This window comes from Notolepis coatsorum (genome assembly GCF_963971535.1).
Source record: "Notolepis coatsorum genome assembly, chromosome: 3".
Classification (NCBI taxonomy): Eukaryota; Metazoa; Chordata; class Actinopteri; order Aulopiformes; family Paralepididae; genus Notolepis; species Notolepis coatsorum.
In genome coordinates, this window is record NC_140167.1 from 139,807,687 (window position 1) to 139,832,892 (window position 25,206).

The 25,206-nt window shown below is 47.2% G+C and overlaps 1 protein-coding gene across 1 annotated transcript in view; it reads right to left on the minus strand.

Moving 5' to 3' along the window:
- Positions 1-25,206, minus strand: part of tns1b (tensin 1b) — a gene marked incomplete at its 5' end in the record, with an annotated part of 180,343 nt that overhangs the window by 53,627 nt on the left and 101,510 nt on the right. Inside the window, one exon of the mRNA XM_084311394.1 lies at positions 7,456-9,135. Within this exon, the coding sequence (XP_084167520.1) occupies positions 7,456-9,135 (1,680 nt within the window). The remainder of the gene's footprint in view (positions 1-7,455; positions 9,136-25,206) is intronic.

Genomic DNA, 25,206 nt, shown 5'->3' on the forward strand with positions numbered 1-25,206 from the left:
ACAGGATATGCTGCTCCTTCCCGGTTGCTAGGTCTCGCTTGGACCGGTGGGGGGAGGTGGTCTGTGGGGGGTATAGACCTCGTCTGTTGGTCAAGTTCAGGGTTGTTTACTCGGCTAGGGGATGCCGCCCTGGAGGTGTGTCTAGACGAGTTCCTGGAGCCTCTGGCGGAGGGAGAGGGTGTTGTCCGTCTGATCAGCTGTTCTATTAGTTGCGACTGCTGTCTGTCGCGCGCTGCGTCCCGTTGAGCACCGGCTCGTTCTCGGGCCACATTCTCTTCCATCTGAATGCGTCTTATTTCTAGACATATCTGCTCGTGTTCGCTTCGCTGCTGGATCTGCAGTCGGTCGCGTTCAGCAGCGGCGTTCAGGCTGATGAGGAAGGCCTGCTGTAGGGTCCTCTCTGCCTCGCTGGGAGAAGGCGGTTGTATAGGGGAGCCTTCCCTCGGGGTACTCCTTGCGGAGCCTTGGAGCTCTATCTCCACGGTGCTCTCCCCGTCTTCTTCCGTGCCAAGTTCTCTCTCGGTAGCGTTGTATTCCTCCCGGGACTCATCGGGGACTACTTCTTCAGTACTGGCGGGGTGTGAAGTCATGTCTGGTTCCCACTGGTCCCCACCGTGAACTTGGTCAGTTACATTAGAGCCCGTAGGGGCCTCTATGGTCGGGGTAGTCTGGGCGTTGGGGTTAGACATACTTTTACTTTCTAGTTTTACCGCGTTTACTGTTAGTAGAAGACTAGGTTGTTGACTGACAGCGTAAGCCTCTAAGTACTGAGGGAGCCGTCGTTCGCGCTGCGGGCGTTGGTTAGGAGGATCGTTTCGTGGAGTGTTCATCATAGGCCATTTCAATATTAATAACACTATATTAATATTACACTGATTACCATCCGGCTCGAAGGACCAATTGTAACTGAGGGGTACAATTCCCTGACTGTATTACTAGATATGATACTTACTACCACTACCTTTGTACTTAATATTCGGCCACCCAGTACACGGCATAAATATATTATGATGAACACTGTCACGTAGATGAAACGGATCCAACACAAATGTACGAATTAGAAATAGGTCTTTATTTCTACACAGCGATGGTGTGTAGAACAAGCACTTAATCAAATCAATCACATTTATGAATGGAATTAGTATGCACTTTTATGGCAAGAGTATTCGTCGGTATATCAATAGAGAATGTCCAATCTCTGAAGGCGCAGGTGGTACATATACGACCTGGAATAGTTTAAGGAATAACAGCAATGATACTTTAATGATTATATACTTGATACACTAGAGGGGGTTAATCCGGTCGCTTGTAAGCCGACAGGAGTAGGAAGGGGGGGGGGGGGTAGAATCCGACTGCCTCATCCGGCCAAGGGTATCCCAGGTGAACCCACTGTAGTGCCGTTCAATGCGCCGGCGATCCTTGGACCACAGATGAAAGCAGGTGGACTCTTTGTGGGCCGGCGTCATCCGGTCCACGGAGGAGAGACGTGAAGCGACCTCGTCTTGCAGAGCGTCTCCTCACCTTGCGTCCTCTCCAGGGGGGGGGGTTCCAACACACGGCAGTGTCGGGGGTCTTTATCCATGGAATAATCAATGTGTACAAAGCATAATCCGTGCCTGGGAAGGCGGGCTGTCGTCGGTAGAATAATCCGGTATACAGGTCCACTCGCTCGTCGGCTCTGGGGCTCCTCGGGTGCAGCTTCACGTGGGGTCAACCAGCAGCCAGTTCTCTGCCCGAAACGATGGGGTACTGACTACGGTAGTATTCTCACCGCACAAAGCACTATATATTAACAGACTATTATTAGCTTAATAGACTACGTCCAACTCGACGATATAGTGCCAAATATGACTATTCAAATATTAATATACACGATGTCTCAATACCGATGGTAGGCGAACTTGGCCTTACTCCCACACGTGGCGTCGCGGGGAGGCTTTACGTCTGTGACTCTATTGGAGGGTAAGAAACTGGACTGAAAAGAAAGTCCTACTTTAGTAGCGCAGTATATATACGCACTATGAACAAATAGTCCCATTAGTGGTGCGGTAGTCAGATTCCTACGCGGAACTAGGACTTGTTCGTACATGTGGAGCGGTACGTTTGAACTGGGTCTGAGGGGTATGGCAGCCTGGCACCAAGGTCTCGACCAATAGTAGAATGGAGACTATTATGGGATGTTCAGTAGGCTAGAATGGATATTCAATGCATATTGTACAAGGAATATACAAGGGATATCAGGGAATATTAGAGAATATACAAATACAATTAAATATATATATATAAATAAATATATATATTCGGTTTAATCTGGCCCTTCACAACAGTACCAACTGTGTACTTAATATTGTACGTAATATCACAGTATTTCCATAATTTTCTCTGCCATGATTGTTGGCATAATTTGGCTGATATCCTTCAAGTGACCACCAAGGGAATCCTGTATCCACCCTTCTATATTGTGATTTCTGCAGTTTCCAATAACATACAACCATATCCTGTCCCTCCAGGCTAAAATGAGCAAAATAATTGAAGTCCTTTGAGACAAGTGGAACATTCTTGGGTGTCTTTTTGGCTCAGCAGGCTAAAGTACATGCAATGAACTTGCGACGTTGTGGGTTGAAATATGATTCATGATCTGTCTCTAGCCCCTTCTCTCTCTCTCTCTCTCTCTCTCTCTCTCTCTCTCTCTCTCTCTCTCTCTCTCTCTCTCTCTCTCTCTCTCTCTCTCTCTCTCTCTCTCTCTCCCAAAATGCCCAATTCCCCCTGCTCTGCTATAAATGAATAGCTTCCCTCCTGCTTGAAACGAGAAAGCCTTTTAGAAAAGTGAATCTTCCCCTTGCTAAGTACAATAAACAAACACAGACTAATAATACTGACCCCTCAGCGGTCTGATTGATGAGCTTGTGTCAGTCTGGTGCTGGCAGACCCTCACAAAGATGGGAAAAACATGCAGACACACCCAATTGCTAGAGGCGGACTGTTATGGAAACTGTATAAAATATTTACTGCCTTTCACTCAACCTCTTTTTTTGGCCTAAAGAAGAGAAATCCTGGCCAGATGTCCGCAAGGGGAATGGTAGCCGTAGCACTGCAGCTGTGAGGATTTGACAACGGTCACAGCGAACAGTTAAGAATGACGACGGTTACCTGTGTGTCATGTACTTCAAAGAGTGTTGGTGGTGTGCATATTTTGCATCATTGAAGAGTATGAATGGGAGGGGGGTTCAAACTGTTTCGCAAAATTATTCTACCTCTAAATCAGTATACATTTACAGTATACATGCAAAACATTTGTGCGTATATGTGCGTGTGTTTTATAATTCTGTTTACAAATGGATAAATGCTTGCACCTCAATACGGCAGTGGCATAACAGGAAGCTCCACACGTGCCACTCACATGTCATCTATTAACATTCTTGATCAGCCTCCCGGTGGCTCAGTGTCCGACATGTCACATGTACGGGGCCCCGATTTTCATTTGCGTTGGAGGGGCGTTGGTTGGGAAATCTTGGAGCTGGCGGAGACTGAATAGCATGTAACCCCCCCCCCAACCCCACCCCACCTACTCGCACCGGCCATGAAAACCAGATGTACCGACGATGCATTGCTCTACAGCGGAGCACTGTCAAACACTGGGCTGTTGCCCTGGCGATAGCTAATGCTTTCCAGCTGTAAAGCAGAGATTCCCAGGACTGACGTATTTTCGGATCCTTTTGTTTTTCCTCTCACTCGTTTCTTGATCATTTCAAATGCGGATATTGTATGGAATGGTGTAAATAAACGTGATCGCTGATCCCATTTCGTAGCAGGGGTGCTTCTCTCTCTCTCTACCACACTCTCCTCCATATGTGCACATCTCCAACTGGACTAGATGAGGAGAGAAGGTTACCTAAGGTGAAAGTGAGGATATTCCATTAGTGAGAAACTAGTAGTTTCTAGTAGAATGGTGAACGTCAATTATATTCTAATTATAATGTTAATACCATTAGCTTGAATTATGTTCATGACAAAAAAAAACATAAACAAAAGACCTGTTAGTGTTATGGTAACAGTTCCGGTCTAATTGGAAACCAAACCCATCGGTCAAGTCATTCTAGCCTTACGGTCCAAGGACTCTGCGTAACGTAGGCGTAGCACTCTGTCCCTAGGAGGGACATTACCGTCTGCCAGCTCATAGCCCAGACTGGCCCCTGACACCCAGCGGCCCTAAAAAAGAACAATCCGGTCTGCATCCAAGTCGATGTCTCCCCGTGGACAGATAAGGCCCTAGCGGTGTTTCAAAAATAGGGCTGTGGTCTCTCTCCTGGATTCAGTGTCCTTTTGTCTGCCTCTCTCCATATGCTCTAAACAGAGAGGCTGAAAATGAGCAGCCTTGAAAGAGGCCAGTGTCTCCTGGCCTTGGTATTGTTCCCCAACTTTGGCAAAGCGGATCTTGTGACATGCACTCTCCCTGCTCTTGGACAGAGATGTCTTTGTGCTTCCCCTTGTCTCATTCCTGTGAAACTTTAACATTATCCAATTGCTTTCTTCCCCTACTGGTCCATGGCTGTGCCTGGGTTCATACCCTAACCTTGAGGGGTAAAAAAAACACATACACTGTATCAAAACCGTCCCTTGATGCACAAAGAAATTAAGGGCAAAGTAGTGAGTGAGTGAGTGAGTGAGTGAGTGAGTGAGTGAGTGAGTGAGTGAGTGAGTGAGTGAGTGAGTGAGTGAGTGAGTGAGTGAGTGAGTGAGTGAGTGAGTGACTGGCTGACTGAGTGACTGTGTGACTGAGATTTCCAATCAAAGAGGTGCTTCACATCTAAAAATAGAAAGTTGGGAGAAAGAGAGAGGGGCAGGCAAAGAACAGAATGGCAATGAAGAAGAATACGAGGAAAACCACTCCGTGCAAGCACTGCACTCAGACAAAACTTTGGATTAAAGGAATGCCCAAAAAAAGGGGGCGAGACAGGTATAAGGTGATAACCAACCAGAGAGGGAGAAAGTGCGATGACGCACGGACTGAGGAGGAATCATACGGGGGATGATACCTCTTACACGAGCAGAGTATTCTGGGTAGAACAGGTGCAGGATGGGAGACGGGGGAAGAGCGGCGATGAAGGATAATGAAGGTCAAGAGAAAACAAATTAACAGAGCACCAGGTTCCACATACAACAGGAAAAAGAAGGGAAATATGAAATAATTTTAAACACAGTCACAATGGGGATAGATACATGTCCAACTTATAATGAATATGATTGGAATATAATCTGTAAAACGTATAATACATTTGATGAGTGCTTTGGGAACATGCTGGGTGGACTTCAATCCCTTTTTGACACTTTCAAGCTAGTTGTGGAAAAGGAGTGTTTGTATGACAGTCAGCAGCTAACAATGGGTTTCGTGCTTTCTTTCAAAACGCTTAATAGTGTCTCATTTCCCTGTGAAAAGTATCATACTTTCTTTAATTTTTTGTTTTACCATGGTACTGCCATGGTACAAGTCATGTATCACCATGGTACAAATGTCTTAACTTAAATAATACCAATTTAAACCATGATACCAATGGTAATATCTTGGTATTTTCATAATATGTTGGCCACTACCATCATGGAAATACCATGCTACTTTATTGGAAATACCATACTATTTTATTGGAAATACAATACTCTTTTTTTGGAAATACCATGCAACTTCTTTGGAGGTACCAAGCTACTTTTTTGGAAATACCATGCTACTTTGTTGGAGATACCATGCTACTTTATTGGAAATACCATGCTACTTTATTGGAAATACCATGCTACTTTATTCGTAAGGGTGGCATTTAACTTGGTGTAACGAATGTCACTTTCTCCAGAGTGCAGAGTCCTGTTGATTCTAAGTCGCTCTTCCTGTGGCGTGTTATTATCACAGCAGCGTTTCTCCATAGCTTAACAATGACTTTCCATCTCACTGCTCTGCGTTGACGACCAAATTCTGTTCCTCGCGGTTCTGCGGGAAACCCAGAAGTGTTTATTTTAGGGACAGCTAGCTTCCTGGGCTGGAAAGAAATGCTTCCTGTTTGAGCCTCTGTGATGAGGGCTGACGAGTTGACTGTCAACAGAGAAGATAAGAACAGAATCACTAAAAGCACATATTGCTTTATAGTTTGCAGGCATTTCCAGAAAATAACTTGACAACTATTTGACTTCCTGTCAGAAGAAATCAACTGCAGTCGAAGCTGTTCCCTAGCAACGCAATTCCACTGAAACAGTCTATAGTAGCTTTAGAACACGTCCAAGTTTATTAACCTTAAAACAGGCCATGGTGGAACATGCCTCACCTGACTCCAGGCGCTGATGTTGCAATATGTATTGAGATTGATGTGTTGATTGCTATGCTATTCATGTAGGCGGGTAGTATGTATTACAGGTTTTTAGACAAAGCTGGTGTTTTCTGAGGGAACATTGTACAATGATGAGGCTGCTATCTGTACTGATGGACAGCAGCTTTCAACTGTACTGTTTGCTTTGTGAAAATACAGACTTGCTTTTGAACACTAAGCCGTGGGTCTTAACCAAACAAATCCTTTCATTTGTTAAAGGGTTTTCTTCATATTCTACAGCAAAATCAAGTCATAATAGTCTCATTTTGTATGAAGCTTCCTTTCTGCAGCTCTGCAGAAATGTTGTATGAAGCGTCCTTTCTGCAGGTCATTTGAAACATTTCTACTTTAATCAACGCAACAATCAGCCATCTGCAGCCCATTCTGAAGCCATTTTAAGGTTCTTATAAATAGCACAATGTTACTATCGGAACTGCTGGATGAAGGCTCTGTTTTGTAACTACTGAACCAGATGTACCAGTGGCTCTATGCTTCTTGGGAAGGACTGTGGTGGAACTGTGGAGGCCAAAAGCCCAGATCCAGTCCGGTGCAAGGCCTTCTAGGGGGAAATTGGGAGGCCCATCTCTGTGGACAATGGCAGGATTGTGACCTCACTAGGCTCATATTGACGCCCGCCAATGCATCATTCTTAAAGGGCAACACTTTGAGCCAGGAAAGTCAAGCTGGCCCCAGAAACGGTTGTTCCAAAAGAGACTTTTTGGATACTGGATTTATGTTGAGTTCTGATGTGTGTGTGCATGTGCGCATGTGCGTATGTGTGTGTGTGTGTGTGTGTGTGTGTGTGTGTGTGTGTGTGTGTGTGTGTGTGTGTGTGTGTGTGTGTGTGTGTGAGTGCATGTTGGTGAGCACTGGCATGCACGCATATGTGCACATGGACGAGTGTGTGTACTTTAATGTGATTTAGCCTTCATTCATCTGTGATGACAAATTATATTTTAGAAACCATTTTAGAACAGTGATATATTGCGCATTTTATCATCATACAATTTAAACCATGGCATTTCTGTGGTTTTTCGTCTGCTGTAAAAAATATTTAAAAATAGAGGGGGAAATGTGAACCCAGTAGGATAAAGGCAGAGCTTACCAGCCACACGCTGGGCAACCAGGCCTTCCACATTGAACACTTCATCTGGCTCGCTGGCCCTGGGCTTGGGAGGGGGAGAGGCAGAGGCGGCGCTGGGGCTTCTCTGGGGCTCTGGAGGCTCTGCGGACGGGGACACGGTACTGGGTGGCTTGGGGGAGGCAGAGGTGGCGCTGGGGCTTCTCTGGGGTTCTGGAGGCTCTGCGGACGGGGACACGGTATTGGGTGGCTGGGGGGAGGCAGAGGTAGCGCTGGGGCTTCTCTGGGGCTCTGGATGCTCTGCGGACGGGGATACGGTACTGGGCGGGTAGGTGTTGATGGGCTTCAGCTGGAGCTGACCTACTAGAGTGGTGGAAGCTTGTGGAGCAGAACTGGTGACAGCCGGTTCAGGGACGTAATCCAAGGGTCCCTGGGTGGGAGCAGGTTCTGGCGTGCCCGGCTTCCCAGGTGATACGGACGTCTGAACAGGTGAGGAGCGGCAGGGTACTAGGCCGGATGTAGGGCTGGTGGAGCGGATGGCAGAGTTGGCCTTGTAGGAAGGCCTGGACTGGCTTTGGGAGAAGGACGGTTGGGTTGTGACCACGATGGCGTTCTCCCCAGGAGGAGCGCTTTGGGACTTGGGCACCAGCGGACGGCCAGGCTCCAGGTCCAGCATGAGGAGGTTGAGCGTCTCGATAGACTGCTCGATCTCCCGTTGGGAGGCACTGTGGCATTGGGGAAACTGTGGCAGGCTGTGGTGGCTCTGCATTGCCGGCGGTGGACTAAACAGGACCCCTTCGGTCACTGGTTCCTCAGGTACACCAAACTGCTGCCAGACGTTGAGACCACGCTGAACTGCATCCCGGCTACTGGTCGTGCGGGCGGGGGCTCGTGGCATAGACGTGGAATCCTCACCGAAGGACTGTGAGCGGTACAAGTTGCCATTCTGGCTGATTAGGAAACCGCCCGATGGGGCTGACTCACTTTGCGTGAAAGTGGCAGGCATGTCGGGTATCCCACCTTGTGACTGGACGACCGTGACAGCATTTTCCAGGGCCTTCTCTGGGACGCTGCGCTCCAGATAGGGCACATGGTCCTGTCCATTGATGGCAGTCTCAGGCTGGTCGTAGAGATCAGCTGGCGTGGCCCTGCCCTCTGTGGAGGAGAAGGTGCCCAGACTGTCTACGCTGTTCCCCTCCTGACTGGTGGGCAGCTCATCATCTAAAATATCTGTCTCTCGGTCGATGCTGTTGTGTCCGTTTACATGGACCTGGGCGGGCACCAGGTGCAGCATCCCTCCCACAGTGGAGGTAGGAGGGGACAGGTAGCCCTGTCGGTGCATGGGCCCCTCCAGGCCACTGAGCAGCTGCTCCAGCTCCTGCTTCTCTTGGGGACTGAGGGGCTGTGGAGCGACCGGGCCCGGGTCTTGGGCCGGAGGTGGCTCCTCGCCCGCAGGAGCGTGAGGCTGGCTCACTGGGGCTACCTGAGAGGCTGCTATCGCTTCATCAGTCCGGTCGGTCTTGATGGAAGCGGTGGAGTTGCCAGAGTCGCTGCTGACTGAAAGGGCGTGGTCGACTGCAGGCAGGGCGTGCTCGGCGGTGGTGGATGGGAGGCCGTTGGCTGTGACCGCCCCCTCAACAGACTCCTTTTTGCGGACTTTGGCGTAGAGGCTGCCGTCTAGAGGGCCTTGGGTATGGATGACCTCTAAAAGAGAGAACACAAGGACAGAGGGTTAGATTTAGGACACTGAACACTACCACTACATTTCCTGATGAATTGAAAATGGAGGACCCTGATGTAAACAAGACAAAAGTATTTTTCTGGTCTGCATCCTCGTAGCAGTTGTTTGTATTGAGCCGTACTGTATTGTACCCATTCTGCAATCTGTTAATAAAGTTTTCAATCAATCAATCAATCAATCAATCAATCAATCAATCAATCAATCAATCAATCAATCACACCCCATGGTCATACTTAATTTCCAACAACCTAAATGTTTGAGAAATTTGCAGCATAGAATCTCTAGCTTATAACTGACTAAATCTACCAGGGTTTGGAGAGGGAGAATGGGCGACTGGCAGAGAGACAGAAAGAGGTTTCGGAGGAGATTGTAATTCCTTGGTGTGCAGGCAATGCCAAAACAGCTGCAGTTAAAGCCAGCGGTGGCTCACTTCTGCCTATTCTACCAGGCTCAGGAAATGAGCCTGGACTGTGGTATGCGCTGTGGAAAAAAGATTCAATCCCAGAAGCCTGCCTTGCACTTTCCCAAGCCAACTGCACTAATCAGCGCCACCTGAAGAACACTGGCATGGTAGAAAATAATCTACTTTTTTTGTATTTGTGTATAGCATGTTGTGTACTTTCTACTGGTTTGCTGAGGTATACATTAGGTTGTGGAGTTTAGAACAGTGAAGAACGTCCATATACACATACAGTATAGGCTACTACAAACATACAGTATATGTTACTACATACACATACAGTATAGTTACTACTACATACACATACATTCACACACACAGCATTCAAAAATATATGTATCACACTCCAAAATGTTTGCCCATACTCCCTTACACCCCCCCCCCCCCCCCCCCCGCCACGTGCAGGCGTGCACACACCAGTGCACGTGAGCGCCGCGCGCGGGCGGTTTTGAAGTGAGCGAGGAGTGGGTTTTAAAATGGGTCGGCGCGACGTCCGGAGCGAGAGTTCTCCTCCGCTCCAATCCACTCCAGGCCGCTCACAGTGGTTTAACACTGATGTAATATACATGTAGTACAATGCCAAAGCAACAGATGGCGATGCACAAACATGAAGGCCATTTTCAACCAATGAGAAGGGTGAACCTGTGATATCCTGTTCAGGCTTTGTCACTCACATCCTGTTAGAAAAAGTTTTGACGCCATTGTTGTTGTCGTTAGCTTACATGCTAACGTTAATGGCAGCGACCATAGCATTGTGGCTAGGCTAGCTATCATCGCTTAATAGAGCTAGCTAATGGATAAACAACGTTATTTAACATTGCAGAATGGGTACAATTACAATGCGGCTCAATACAAACAATTGTTAAGGGGCCCAGGGGGTGTAGACTGTTGTAGTTTGAGCTCATTTACACCATGCTCAAAAAAAAATCTGCCGAGCGGGGAGCGCTCGATTCAAGGTGAGCGGTGAGCGAGCGGAGAGCGACTTGGGGGCGGGGTCAACATGAGCGATTAGCGGAGCGGACCAAGCTTTAAAGAGCAAAGAGCGGATTTCACACACACACACACACACACACACACACACACACACACACACACACACACACACACACACACACACACACACACACACACACACACACACACACACACACACACACACACAGGGAACAAAATAACTGCACGCCATTCGCCAAATGCGTGTAGATTTACCGTCTGGCGGCTAAAAATAATAGTCTGCCCGCCAGCTGGCGTGTAGTTCATATCGATACTCTTATTTTGAAAATCCTGTGCGGGTCTCATTGCCGCCCCAAGCGCAGCTCCAGTCATAATATCTGGGCTCCGGCAACTAGCAACGTTCAGGTTCATATGATACTCTTATTTTGAAAAACCCTCTAGCAACTCCGCGAGTCATATGATATCCGCCCACTCCGTGTTTCACTTTCTTGAAAACAGAGCAGCAGCGTCAACACAGCAGCGTTAACACAGCAGTGCGCCTACAGACGCGAAATAAGTCTGTGATGTTTTTTTTCTTCTCACAACGAGTCAAATGCAGCTACATGCTTTGCACCGTCGCCATTCCTTTATGCCCACATCGCCCGAAATGAACGTTTATGTACCAATCACTACAACGTTAACGTAAGCTAACAAGCTAATCCTGATGATCAGACGAGGCAGAGCCACAGTGAACAGCACTGAGGAAAGGGAAATGGGGGGGGGGGGGCACTCTCCCCTTCCCTGTGTGTGTGTGCGTGCGTTTGGAAAGACGACGGAGTCACTAGTCAGGACTCAGGACAGGAGTTTATTATAGTAAACTGAGGATTACTGAGGATGGACAGATAATGTTGATATTCAAATATAAAAAAGTTTCGAGAGGAGTGGAAGTTTGAAGACAGACTACAATATGATGCGGGGGTGGTGAGTTGAAACACAGTGTGTGTGTGTCCCGACCCCACTTCTATGTTTCAATAAATTATTTGCATTTAAAACTATTAACGCTGACTCATTCCTTCCACTCAAAATTATGCTAATATTCCTTATGTTGTTTATGATATTAATTGAAAATAGCATATGAGAGTATTATATGTAATAATAACACATGGCGATATACTAAAAAGCTATTTATAATTTTTGGCTAGTAAAAAATCTGCCCGGCTGGTACTTTTAAAAATCTACCAGCCGCTGGTAAGTCAAAAGGTTAAGTTTGTTCACACACACACACACACACACACACCCCCCCCCTCAGAGGCACTGAGTCATGGCTGGAAAATCAGCCTCACTCTGTATAAGGAAAGGCCTGGAGGCCTGGCCCCTGGGAACCCAAGCAAAACAAAGAAACACCACAGAGGCTAGAGACACACACTGAGGCCAAAATCACACGAGTCCCTTACACAGCACATGTTGCCTAGAACAGTGGTTCCCAAAGTCGGGGTCGCGACCCAAAGGTGGGCCGCGAGCAGCCATGGGAGGGCCGCGAGATGATTTCCAAAAAAAATTATTAAAAAATTTTAAATCCAAAAAAAAATTACTTTTCTTTTAACTTAATTTTTTGTCAGGACACTGAACTTAGAAGCAGGCCAGGACAGTGTTTCTAGTTGTATTCTAAAATTATATTCTATTGTATTCTAAAATGTGACTATATGGTTTTATATTAACTTAATAAATAAACAAAAACGAAAAATCTACTTATTTCAACAAACATTTCAAACTAAATAACAGATTATGCACATAAAATGCTGAAAACAACCGAAGCAACAATAGTATTTTAATGAGGCTATTATTATTATCTTTATTATTTTGCAACAAGTTAGCCCTCTCATAAATAGCACATATAAATGAATAACTAACTTGAACTAACTTAATAGGATTGAAGTGATATTTGGCTTAAAAAATCGGTCGCCTGGCAAAAAAAAATAAAAAAAGCCTGACGATGTGCATTGGGCCGCGGCTCTCTGACGCCTTATTTTCTGGGTCCCGGCCTGAAAAGTTTGGGAACCCCTGGCCTAGAACATATGACATAGGACCGAGAATATGGATTCTGCTGTGTAGAAACCTTGTACAGTAACTCCTGATGCTTTACATCAAGTCTGATGGAATGTGAAGTACGGATGCGTACGGAAGTGCCCGTTCACTTCAGTGTTATCTTTTAACTTAGCTTTAAAAATGACACTTCAAGAACCCTAACAGTCAACACAGGTAGAATACAGTCAGAATTACAAGCTCATGGTTACCTGACTTGTTTTTCACTTACAGTGGTTTTCAGGTTTTGAAATACATGGAAGTCATCGGCTCATTGAAATGCGCTCATAGCAATCTAAGAAAACAAAGATGGCGATGAAGTGAATAAGGCGAATTCCTAAGAGGTTGGCGAGGTATGGGGTTTTCATCCGACAACAGGGATGTGTACATTTTGTCAGAGGCAACTGTGACAAAATGTAAGAGACTAATGGCGTACGTGAGCATACAGATTGGACCTTTTCCTTCCTCTCTCGTTCACACGCCCACGTTACGCCACTGCATGCGCAGGTCAATATCGCTACTGTTTGCTTGCGGTCAAGCCCTGTCTCAGTACGTCATTACATTCCTCAAAGGGGACAAAAGAGATCTGGTAGAATTCAAAGAGAGTCATTTATATGTAAGACTACATAACACACAACACACTATTTACATCCATTATTTACACAGTATGGCATAAAGTATGGTTGCAGCTGAGAAAGGAAGACACTGGATTGGTGAATGCTATTCTACCGTTGTTTGGATTCAAATTTTAACCAACGGCGTCCGTCCTTTACGTTAGTACGTGTTGGGACTAACGCATTACAAAGTAACGCGTTACAGTAACGCTGTTACTTTTGGCGGTAACTAGTACTCTAACGGATTACTTTTGAAATTCAGTAACGCCATTAGTGTTACTGAATGGTTTGTTACTACGTTATTTGCGTTATATACTGCGTAGATTGATAGCGAGCGGTAGTGATGATTATTATTATCCTGTCTGCCTGCGGGGACACGCTGTGCTGGGGGCGTGTTTTGTTTACTATAGTCCTGACTGTCATCATGGCAGCGCCCAGCTACTCGCGTTTGTACACATGGATATTCTCACTATTTCTCTTTTGTCGAGCACAAAGAAAATAACGTTTTAGTTAAATGTCATTTGTGTTTTGGCTCAAAGATACTGGAGTCTAACGTTAACGACCAGGACTCATCCGAAGCCACTCGCCACCCGCTTTCAGGGATCTACAGTAGTTAGCATGATACCAGGCGACACGCAGCAAATGGGACGGAACACTTTTTCCAACTACTTGGAGAGAGAATATACAACATGGAAATGAGATAAAGAAAATGTTTGAGGGGCTGCTGGACTAACGTTACATCTCGACCACCGCAGACTTTGGTGAGTGCAGTGATGTGAATGCAAATGAATGGAAACTCAAGTTGATCAACGGATTTTGACTGTACGAATCTGCCAGGGAATCTCATCAATACTAATCAAACAATATAAATATAGTCCTTTCATGCACAATTGATATCCTAACTATTCTAACATTGCAATGCTCGATTGATATCTTAAACAACATTGCAAGACGGTTATAATGAAACGCTCCAGCGACATCAAGGCTGTTCCTTCAACCTAAGCGGCGATACAATTAGGCACAGCGCATTTCTTATTACGTCGGGACTTGGGACAACATTTGTGTTTGTGTCTAGACCACATTGCTTAGCAGAGTTCAGTGATGTGAATGGAAACTGTCAAGTTGATCAACCGATTTTGAGTATCTGTAAGGGCATGGGAGCAATATTTATTTTTTTAAGTAACGAAATAGTTACTTTTCACAGTAACGCATTACTTTTGGGTGTAAGTAACTAGTAAAGTAACGGAGTTACTTTTGAAATGAAGTAACTAGTAAAGTAACTGAGTTACTATATTTCAGTAACTAGCACAACACTGTTTACGTCAGCTGAGCTGTAGGCCAAAAAGTTCACTTAATCAGACCCCCCCTGCTAGCCCACGATCAGGGATCTCATCGGGATTGTGTGTGTGTGTGTGTGTGTGTGTGTGTGTGTGTGTGTGTGTGTGTGTGTGTGTGTGTGTGTGTGTGTGTGTGTGTGTGTGTGTGTGTGTGTGTGCGCGCGCGCGTGCGTGCGTGCAGGGCACGAAATTTACTTTTTGACTCACCGGCCAGTGGCGGGTAGATGGGAAGAATCTACCCGCCAAGCATATTTCTTACCTGCCAAATTTTTTTATTTTATTTTATATAATTTTTTTTTAATAAAATATATATTATATAATCATACTAGTAGTTGTATTATCTGCGAGACATCGCCACCACGCAATAAGTCAAAATGCTCGCTATCTGCAAACAGCTCCACTGTCTGTGTGTATACTTGAGTAGCCTCCAGCTCCAGCAAGGATTCTCCGGTGCTGCAGCTAGACCCTATATTCAGCTAGACCCTACATTCAGCATGCAAGGATTCTCCGGTGCTGCAGCTGGACCCTATTGGTATAATGTTACGGTTCTTTGGTCAAATCACATTCAACATGCCCTCAGCTAGAATACGCATTGAATCAATGTTATAAGACATTGATATCAGGAGCTATCTGTAGCTACTGCTAGCCCGCTAGATAACGTTAAGACAATTTAGTTTACTGGGACATATAGATCTAACGTGAGCTAGCTAACGTGAGCTAGCTAACGCGAGCTAGCTAACGAGGGAACGGAGGTATTATGCACTCGAGTCGACTATTGCTGGAGCATTTGTTGATATCAGCAGCTATCAGTAGCTAGCCAGCTAGATACCGTTAGACAATGCCTCGTCATGTATTAAACTAAAAGTGAATAGTTGACTGGGTCATTGTTTAAACAGTAACGGTAGCTCATGGAGGTCCGCTCTAGACTAGAGCAGACTGCCTCTGTGTTGATACGAGCAGAAGCCAATAGTATCCCGCTGCAGGGCTGGGCGGATATGACTCGTTGCCACGGTTTTTTTCAAAATAAGAGTATCATACGAACCGAATGTTGCTAACTGCCGGAGCCATCGATATTATGACTGGAGCTGCGCTTGTGGTGGAAATGAGACCCGCACAGATTTTCAAAATCGTTATGAACTTGATTGATTGATTACACGCCACACGGCGGGCAGACCTCTCAGTGGGAGGCGCCAAACGTAAAAACTGAGCGCCAATGGCGGGTGGCGGGCTCTAAATTCGCCCCCTGCGTGCGTGCGTGCGTGTGTGTGTGTGCGTGTGAGAATGTGGGGCTCTGTGGTGGAGCATCCCTCGTGTCTGCTCCCTACTCTGACCTCAGTTGGCCCCCGACTTGGCCAGAAAAGAGAGTGTCATATATATTTAAAGTGCTTTACGGAGTTCAGTTCAGTGTCATATATATTTAAAGTGATGTACGTAGTTCAGTGTCCTATATTTAAAGTGCTGTACGTAGTTCAGTTCAGTGGTTCCCAGGAGCCCCCAGGGGTATTTGAGGAGGTTCTGTGGGGTCCCCAGCTAAAAATAATAGAAGAAAAACGTTCACTTGCTAGCGCAAAGCTATCACAGTGAGAGAACATAGTGACTATTCTGATGAAAGCTTTTACTCTCCTCACCTATAAGTAGCTACAATACAGACAGTTTGGGAATTCTCTACTAAATTATATCTAACAATGAAATCTGCTCAGTTGAGGGTCAATGGGAACACACATATTTACATTTAGCCATTTAGCTGACGCTTTTATCCAAAGCGACTTACAAGTTCTGTACGACAAGTCATCAGGAAGGGTACAACTCGATCAGCTGAGTAGCAATGTTCATCAAAGTGTTGCATGCTACAGTGTAGGTTAGTTTATTAGGACAAGTGCATGACAGTAAGGTTAGTTAGGGTTAGATTTTTTTATTTAATTTTTTAAATTTCAGATAATGGTTGAAGAAGTGTGTCTTTAGTCGACGGCGAAAGATTGGACGGGTTTCGGCTGTCCTAACTGGGGTGGGAAGTTCATTCCACCATTGTGGGGCAAGGACTGAGAATAGGCGACTTCTCTTTGATGACCCTCCCGGAGCTCGGATAGGAGTAGGTCTGAGGCAGCCATATGGGGTGGGTTCTTGTTTATGAACCACTGTTGTAGTTGGTACACAGTTGGGCTGCAATAACTTGGCTACTGTGTCATACTGTAGCTGATAGTAGCCACTCAGCAAGGTGTTTGGTTGAGAGTAATAAGATGCATGCTTCTGGTCTGATGGAATCAAATCCCAACGTTTAAAGGGGCACTTCACGGAAAGACAGAGTTGATTTATTATGCATATTATCTTGTGTACTAAAACTGTCTTGTATAATCAATTTTGCTTTGAGGGTTCTTAGTGAAATGGAATGGCATTTGTTCTACGACTGATGATACAAATAATGATAAATAATGATCAATAATGATAATGAAAATACCACAGCCTCAAGTCTAACAAAGGATATTGTTGGAAAAATACATGTTTTCAATTCCCAAGTAGTTTTACTTACTACAGTGAATATTTTTATTTATTTGGAATTAAAATCAAAACAAATCATTAATGACAAATATTGAATGCTGCAAACATCTCTACAGGAGAAGTGATTTCATCTAATGCTACAAAATAGAGTTCAGATGTGTATGAAATTACCTTTTAAAATCTACAATAAGAAAAGAAAGTTCCTGGAAACACACACACACACACAAAAACATCTGCGTATTTCATTGTATGGTTGAAAGGACCTTGCTCAAGATCAATCAGCAACCAAAACATCAACTGCACAATGAAACAAGCATACTGTAGGTGATGCAGGAACCATGTTTCTTCTTATAGATAGCTAAGTGTTTACTACCAGGAGAGCAATACTCAGTGCACTTTGGAGGGCGCACCGTTAAGCCATTGGACAAAAAAAAAAAAAAAAAAAAGCTGTGATGGCTTCCAGTAGCTGATCAATAGAGGGTTGATATTGACTTTACTGAAACTACCTGAACCTTCTCTCCCATTTCTTCCCTACTGTCTCCCTCCTTCCTGGTCTCACACTAAGTGTGTAAAAAGCCCCAGAAGAAGAGGAGGACATACTCTTTAACCCTTTCACTACCACACTACAGTTAACCGTCTGTAGTGTGGTAGTGAACGGGTTAAACTTATGGTGTATGGTGGTGAAAGGGTTAACCTTCTGTAGTGTGGTAGTGAAAGGGTTAACCTTATGTGGTGTGGTAGTGAAAGTGTTAACCCTTTGTAGTGTGGTAGTGAAAGGGTTAACCTCATGTAGTGTGGTAGTGAAAGCGTTAACCCTTTGTAGTGTGGTAGTGAAAGGGTTAATCTTCTGTAGTGTGGTAGTGAAAGGTAGGGATGCTCAATATTGGCTTTTTTACCGATACCGATATACCGATATTGTCCAAATCTTGATTTTTCCGATACCGATATCAACCGATACCGATATATGCAGGGTTTCCCCCCCAAAAAAATTGAATAATTTCAGGTAATTAACATTACATATCTCTTGTTGTGGAATTAACACAACATTATGCATACTTTTGACAATAAATAAAATCAGAATTTGCTTTTACTTGCTTGCCTGGGTAAATAAAGGTTATAGAAAATACCGATATTTTCCGATATCACATTTTAATGCCGATATCGGCCGATAATATCGGACATCCCTAGTGAAAGGGTTAACATAAGGTTATGTATATAACCAAGTTCTATGAATTCTGGTGACGCTCAGCGTCAGTCTGCACTGACTTCACTTCGTGCACATGCACTGAATAAAAAATTCCACAATGTACCTTTACATACCAAGATTCGTCTGGCCACACCCCTATCCGCTTACCTTCATAAGCAGGTGTGTGGTCACCTACTCGCCTCCTTCCCAAACTTTCACCACAAGGCGAGATCAAGGGCCGCAGCGGCGTCCTGACGCTGAGCGTCACCAGAATTCATAGAACTTGGTTATATACATAACCTTACGTTCTATTTCATTCTGGCCTCCGCTCAGCGTCAGTCTGCACAAGAGGAGCTGAGCGGAAGCCAGAAGCTCGACAAATGTACCCTGCTGAGGCGCCCCACAACCATCAGACCGGGGAGGACCGAGCCCCCCGACCCTCCCTAATGGAGGGATACCCTCCCTATTGGAGGACGGGAGGGAGACGGATCCGACCGTGCGAAGAGGAACTCGAGCAACTCAACGCACAGGGTGAGCAGACCGTGGCTTGACCCCACGACTACGCACACGCACAACCCGCATGCCACCAGGGAACGAACGGAAGGAACAACCCTCGTTACTGCCCCCAAAATCACGGGGTCAAGAGCAAACCCAACCCCGTGGCAAGGCCGTAGCAGCGGAGCGCGAAGGAAGACCCAGACCCACTGAAGGGACTGGATCCCCTGGAAAAGGGGGCCCGGAGAGGTCAATGATGCCAGACATCAAGACCCCACCAGGTGGTCACCTAGTGACACCGCCCCCCACATCGCCAGCGTATTCGGATAAGGCCCCTCCAAGAGCGGGCCCTTTCCCCCCAATAGCACACCGCCTGGCATACTGACCCTGCAACACAGGCAGTCAGCATGGCCGTAAACACTCAAAGGTTAACCAACGGAAGCAGGCAGCGTACCGGGGAAACCAGGCAACAGGCTGTAACCTGAGCCTGGAGCACTGCGGACGAGACAGGCGCCAAAGGAGTCAGCTGAAACAGCCCTCCCGGCGAAAGGGGCGGATGCTGGCGTTGTTGATCACCATGACGAAGCCTCCATCAAAAAAAACCCACCCAGAGGGGTCAAGGCAGAAAAGGCTGACATGATTGGCAGACGCCATGAACGTGCAGGGGCACACTCAACCGGACAACCCGGGAGTTGACACTGCTCCAACACACCAGGGAATCAACCACCCTGTCGTTACCATATGCAGTGGTTGTTCCTATAACCCCTCAAGAAAAAAGGGTTATCCCAGGTCTACGGTATCAACGAAACTTTACTTCGGACCGGGCCCGGCGGCTCGGGAAGCACACAGGGTTACCAGAGGAGGTCCAGAAAACCACCCCAACAGCCCCCTCTCCGCCATGCGTGAGAGAGGTGCGGAGAAGAGAACCAGCCCCTTATGATAGTGCCAGGTACAAAAAAGTACCCAACAAGGATCTCTATAACGCCTAACCTTGTGACGCCCCGGGCCGACCCAGCCTTTTTCCCCCTAGAAAAAGCCCAAGTCCCTCAGGGTACCAGAACAGCAGATCTGCATCCCCGGCAGACAAACGGGTTAACTGACCTGGATCAGCGTGACCAGAACCAGTCCCGTGCCCTAACCACGCCGACATGCCTACTCCAGGAAAAGGGGCAGATATGCGTGTTGATCTAAAACATGAAAAGAGGGCGCCACCCAGACGGGCCGGTGTGAAGCGCTCGGTGGCCCACCCCAAGGGCGTGAGACCCCTCTACCTATGTTCAGATCCATTCTGTTATCATCCCCCAGATATGAACGAGAATCCGTCGAGAACCAGTAACAGGTTCTCGGAAGAGGACAAAACCTCCATCCCAGTTTCTTTATAAAAACGCCGTTTTAACCACAAGCAACCAAGGCGTACTAGCTACCCGCATGATTCTTAACAGAACACCCCGAGCTAGCACTATGCATGCGTCGGGACACAACCACATCAATGAATAGGCTATTTAGACCTTTCATTGAATCCCCAAGGCGCCTGGGGGAAACGACAAGAAGGGTGCGGTGCCTCCTATACTCCACACTCTTTTATTTAAAAAGAAGGAAGCACCAACAGACATGAATCCCATTTGACACAACTGAGGGTAAAAACTGTTTACATTTTTACATCCAGTCACCCCTATCACAGAGGATTTTAGACTGAAAATTCCCCAGAGAGCCTTCCCACGTGAGTCGTAGAATGAAATAGCCATGGTAACTCTGAGTCATGTGACCAACAGACTCAAGTTACACATAAAATCGAGCGTAGTGGACCCGTAAGTCCTACGCTCTATCCCGACACTTTGACAACAGATCGTACGTACAGATCTAACTCACGGAAGCCATCGTCAAATAGCAACGTGCTATGATGGGGGGGAAACCCAACACTCAACGCCTGTTAATAGTAGCTCAATATTACTTGTGTAAGCAACAGACCATACAACTAGCCTCTACCTGCATGTGGAGTCTCAGGCCGAGGTAGAAAACCTTTCTATAACCGAGTGTAGGCTGCAGACCTTGCTTAAGCTCATAACACGAACGTAACCCTCCTATCAATGCATACAAGTGAAGATTCACACTTTGCAACCTCATCATATGTTTTGGTGAAGAAACACACAGTTTGTTAACAAAAAATACAGTCCCCCTTTTAGAGGGGACTTTTTATTTTTTAATCAAAATTATATGAGAGGGCCGGGGAGGGGTAAACAGAGGGGACCACAGGGGAAAAAAGTCACTGGCCTAGCGGCGCCTGCCGCCTCGAGCCGCTCGGGATTTGCCACCCCGGGAAGCCCCGGAGGGACGGTAAACAATCGGCGGCTGGTCACGGCGATCCCTACCGTCTCCTCCAGGCGCAGATGGGCCGGCTGCAGCGGCGGTGCCCTCTCTCCTCCTGGCCTTCTTCGAAGGGCCAGCAGTGGCGGTGGTAGCAGCAGCAGCCACGGCGGAGGAAGCTCGATGACGTGGTAGCCGTCTGACTCCACCGGCGACGCCGGGAGGGGGAAAATGGGGTTGGAGCACGGAGCGCTCCTCTGCCATTTCTCTGCACGTCGAGATCATCAACTGCAGGGCCGTCCCGAACAGTCCAGCATCGGAGAGGGGTGCCGTCAGAAGAGGACTTCTCTTCTTCTCCGGTACACGGGCCTGCTCCAGCCAAAGGTGGCGCTGGGTTAGAGTTGCCAGGGCTCGCACTTTCCCAGCGGCTATGGCCTGCGGCTGCGTCAGATGCAGGATAGCTCCTGCCGACTGGGTGAGCTGGTCATGTTGTTCATCACTCAGCTCCATGCCGCCCGTCAATACCCCGGACATGAATCTTGCCAGCTGTGCGATGTTAGACGCAGCAGCCAGAGATTCTGTTCCGGCGATAAATGACTGGTCGCTCCAGTAAGCCAACCGCCTCGCCGATTTCCCTTGAGGAACCGGCTTGCATAACGGCTCCCACACCACTTCCGGACAGAGGAGCGCGGCCATCGGCCTATCAAGCCGTGGCACGCCCTCTCTCATACCTTCGACCAAACCCGCCACCCGCGTAACTTGTACGTAGGCGGGGGTGAGGCCCATGATGTGGGACACCACCTGGCCCCGACGAACATAGGCCCCCATTGAGGGGAAAAATGGGTAGACAACGTCCACCCCTCTCACCGGGCGACGTTGCCAGAGATGACCTATTAGATCATCAGGGACAGGAACAGGCAGTGGCTGCGGCAGCGGCACGCCGTTTGCAACGGCCGCCACCGCCATAAGCTCGGGAAACAAAGCCCGCAGTTCCCCCTGCAGACTTTCCTCCACCGAGCCCGCATCCCTCACATACAGCAGGCTTCAACTGGTCAAGGAGCCACACTCCGATGTGGCTGATAGTAGGGCATCCTGCCGACGAGTCCGAGGGTCTTCCCCGACATCTTCAAACAAAGCGCCCCAAGGAGATATTTCACCCCCCTCCAGTGTTACCTGGACGGGCGGGATACATGTCTCCACCGGGCCTTCAAATAAGAACCCGTCCGCCTCTACCATGTAATCCTCTGTTTCCATCGGGCAGGTAGAGACCGACGCATCCTCACTGGGCTCCAGCAACTCACCAAACCCAGGCCGTTCGCGTCTGCAAGCCACCATCTTGCGACGGGAGCGAGCAGACGCAAAAGGTTTGCGTCTCAAATCCTCTGGAACCAAAGGAACCGGCCGCTCAACATCGGACGATTCCCCGGAAGCAGAGGAACCAGAGCCAGGACCAGGCCATCGCAGAGGCGACGGCACCGGTGCACCAGCTCCTCGGAGAGGCAAACTACCCATCGGACGCCTACCGGGCGTGGCTGTCAACCACGAGAGAGGCAACAGCCCTGCACCAGAACGCACGACGGAGGCGGAAATGGAGAACCGCTGGTGGAGAGTGGCTCTGCGACTCTCCGAAGTAGACATTGTGAATTTTCTATCGAATATTTATGAGAGAAGAAAAAAATAAGCACAATGTAAACACATCTCAACTTTCTTCAGCTAACAACCTCATCAAGTGGGGATCTACCAAAGGCACTTCCTTGTGGTGAAAGTGAAGAAGGAGGCGAGTAGGTGACCACACACCTGCTTATGAAGGTAAGCGGAAGGGGGTGTGGTCAGACGGATGTTGGGATGTAAAGGTACATGGTGGAATTTTTTATTCAGTGCTCGTGCACGAAGTGAAGTACAGTGCAGACAGGTGCTGAGCAAGCCATAAACGACATAGAACCTTCTGTAGTGTGGTAGTGAAAGGGTTAACCTTCTGTAGTGTGGTAGTGCAAGGGTTAACCTTCTGTAATGTGGTAGTGAAAGGGTTAACCTTCTGTAGTGTGGTAGTGAAGGGGTTAACCTGCTGTAGTGTGGTAGTGGAAGGGTTCACCTTCTGTAGTGTGGTAGTGAAAGGGTTAACCTTATGTAGTGTGGTAGTGAAATGGTTAACCTTCTGTAGTGTGGTAGTGAAAGGGTTAACCTTCTGTAGTGTGGTAGTGAAAGGGTTAACCTTCTGTAGTGTGGTAGTGAAAGCGCTAAACAAGCATGTGACGCTTCAGCCAACTCCATTGAGACACCTAAGAGAGTCATCATTACACATTTAGCATTGTATACCATTGCAGGAGACACACACACACACACACACACACACACACACACACACAGACACACACACACACACACACACACACACACACACACACACACACACACACACACACACACACACAGTCGCAGACAAACATAGAAATAAGTGGTGAAAGACGAGCTGTCCTTCCTTTTTAATCATCCGCTCACAGCCCAGACCGACACAGGACCAGCTGCAGGTGATAAGAACTCACAGCTCAACTGAACTCGCATCACCGATGGCAATGGATATTAGAACAATGGCAACACATGTTAAAACACTTAGGAACACTTCGATGATGTAGTGGTTAAGACCCCCCCCCCCGCCGGCCTGGGATCAGATCCCACCACAAGCTTCTCTGTGCGCCCCCTACTCTGTCTCTCAGTCTTACTCTCAATATAAATAAAAAATATATACACTTTCCTTTAGAAAAAATGCATAATCTATGCACTGAAAAAAATAATGATTCCGGTATAGACAGCCAGCATGTTGATATGTCCTCTTGACACCTTAGTGGATCGTGGCCGTTCTGTTATCTCCACGCCGGGCCTGGAACGGAAACCTTCTCTCCTGCGTCTCCCCTACTGTCTCCCACTCAGCCTTCCTACTGTCTCAATAAAAGATAATATACCAAGGGAAGAGGACCCCGCCCCCCAAAAAAACAAGTAGCTTTCAAAGCAAACAACAGACAACATCTCGTTAGAGTAGGTTCCCCTACCTGTGAGAACAGCAGCCCGGTTGGTGGTACAGTCCAAACTAAGCTGGGAAAAGCCCTGTGGAGGACACCCAGGGGCGGGACATTAGGGGACTACTAACCCCTCCTCCTTCTCCTGGGTCGCTGGCTGGCAGGACAGGACAGCGAGCTACTGCTGTTGTATGCTTGTTGCCGCTAAGTGCCTCTGCTGTCAGTCAGCTACTGCTGAAGCAGTCTGTGTTTTTGGGTTGCGTGTGTGTGTGTGTTGGAGGTGTACATGTGTGTGTGCGTGGTCCATATATATGTGTGTGTGTGTGTGTGTGTGTGTGTGTGTTGGAGGTGTACATGTGTGTGTGCGTGGTCCATATGTATGTGTGTGTGTGTGTTGGAGGTATACATGTGTGTGTGCGTGGGCGGTGGTTCATATGTATGTGTGTGTGTGTTTGTGTGTGTGTGTGTGTTGGAGGTGTACATGTGTGTGTGCATGGGGGGTGGTCCATATGTATGTGTGTGTGTGTGTTGGAGGTGTACATGTGTGTGTGCATGGGGGGTGGTCCATATGTATGTGTGTGTGTGTTGGAGGTGTACATGTGTGTGTGTGCATGGGGGGTGGTCCATATGTATGTGTGTGTGTGTGGGAGGGGGAGATCTGGGGGTCTGGGGGGGTGACATCATCAGTCCAATTCTCTCAAAACACAACAACACTCCCAATACACACCACAGACACAGACACATTCACAGCCCTTTTTTGCTTTACTTTGAAGTTGTTCTATTCAACAGCATCTTAGAGTTAACTTCATCTAAAACAAAGTGTTTTGAATGGGTCGAGTGTGATCAAGACTGCTAGAGAATAAGGTATGCAGTAATATTAGTTCTCTCTTGAGCAAATGCTCATAGGAGTAAGCCCTTTCTACATACAAGAACACACACACACACACACACACACACACACACACACACACACACACACACACACACACACACACACACACACACACACACACACACACACACACACACACACACATTAAAGCATTACATCACGCGCAGGAGTGGGTTGTGAGAATTAGACCATGCCCAGCGGTGGTTATTAGGCCCGAGGCG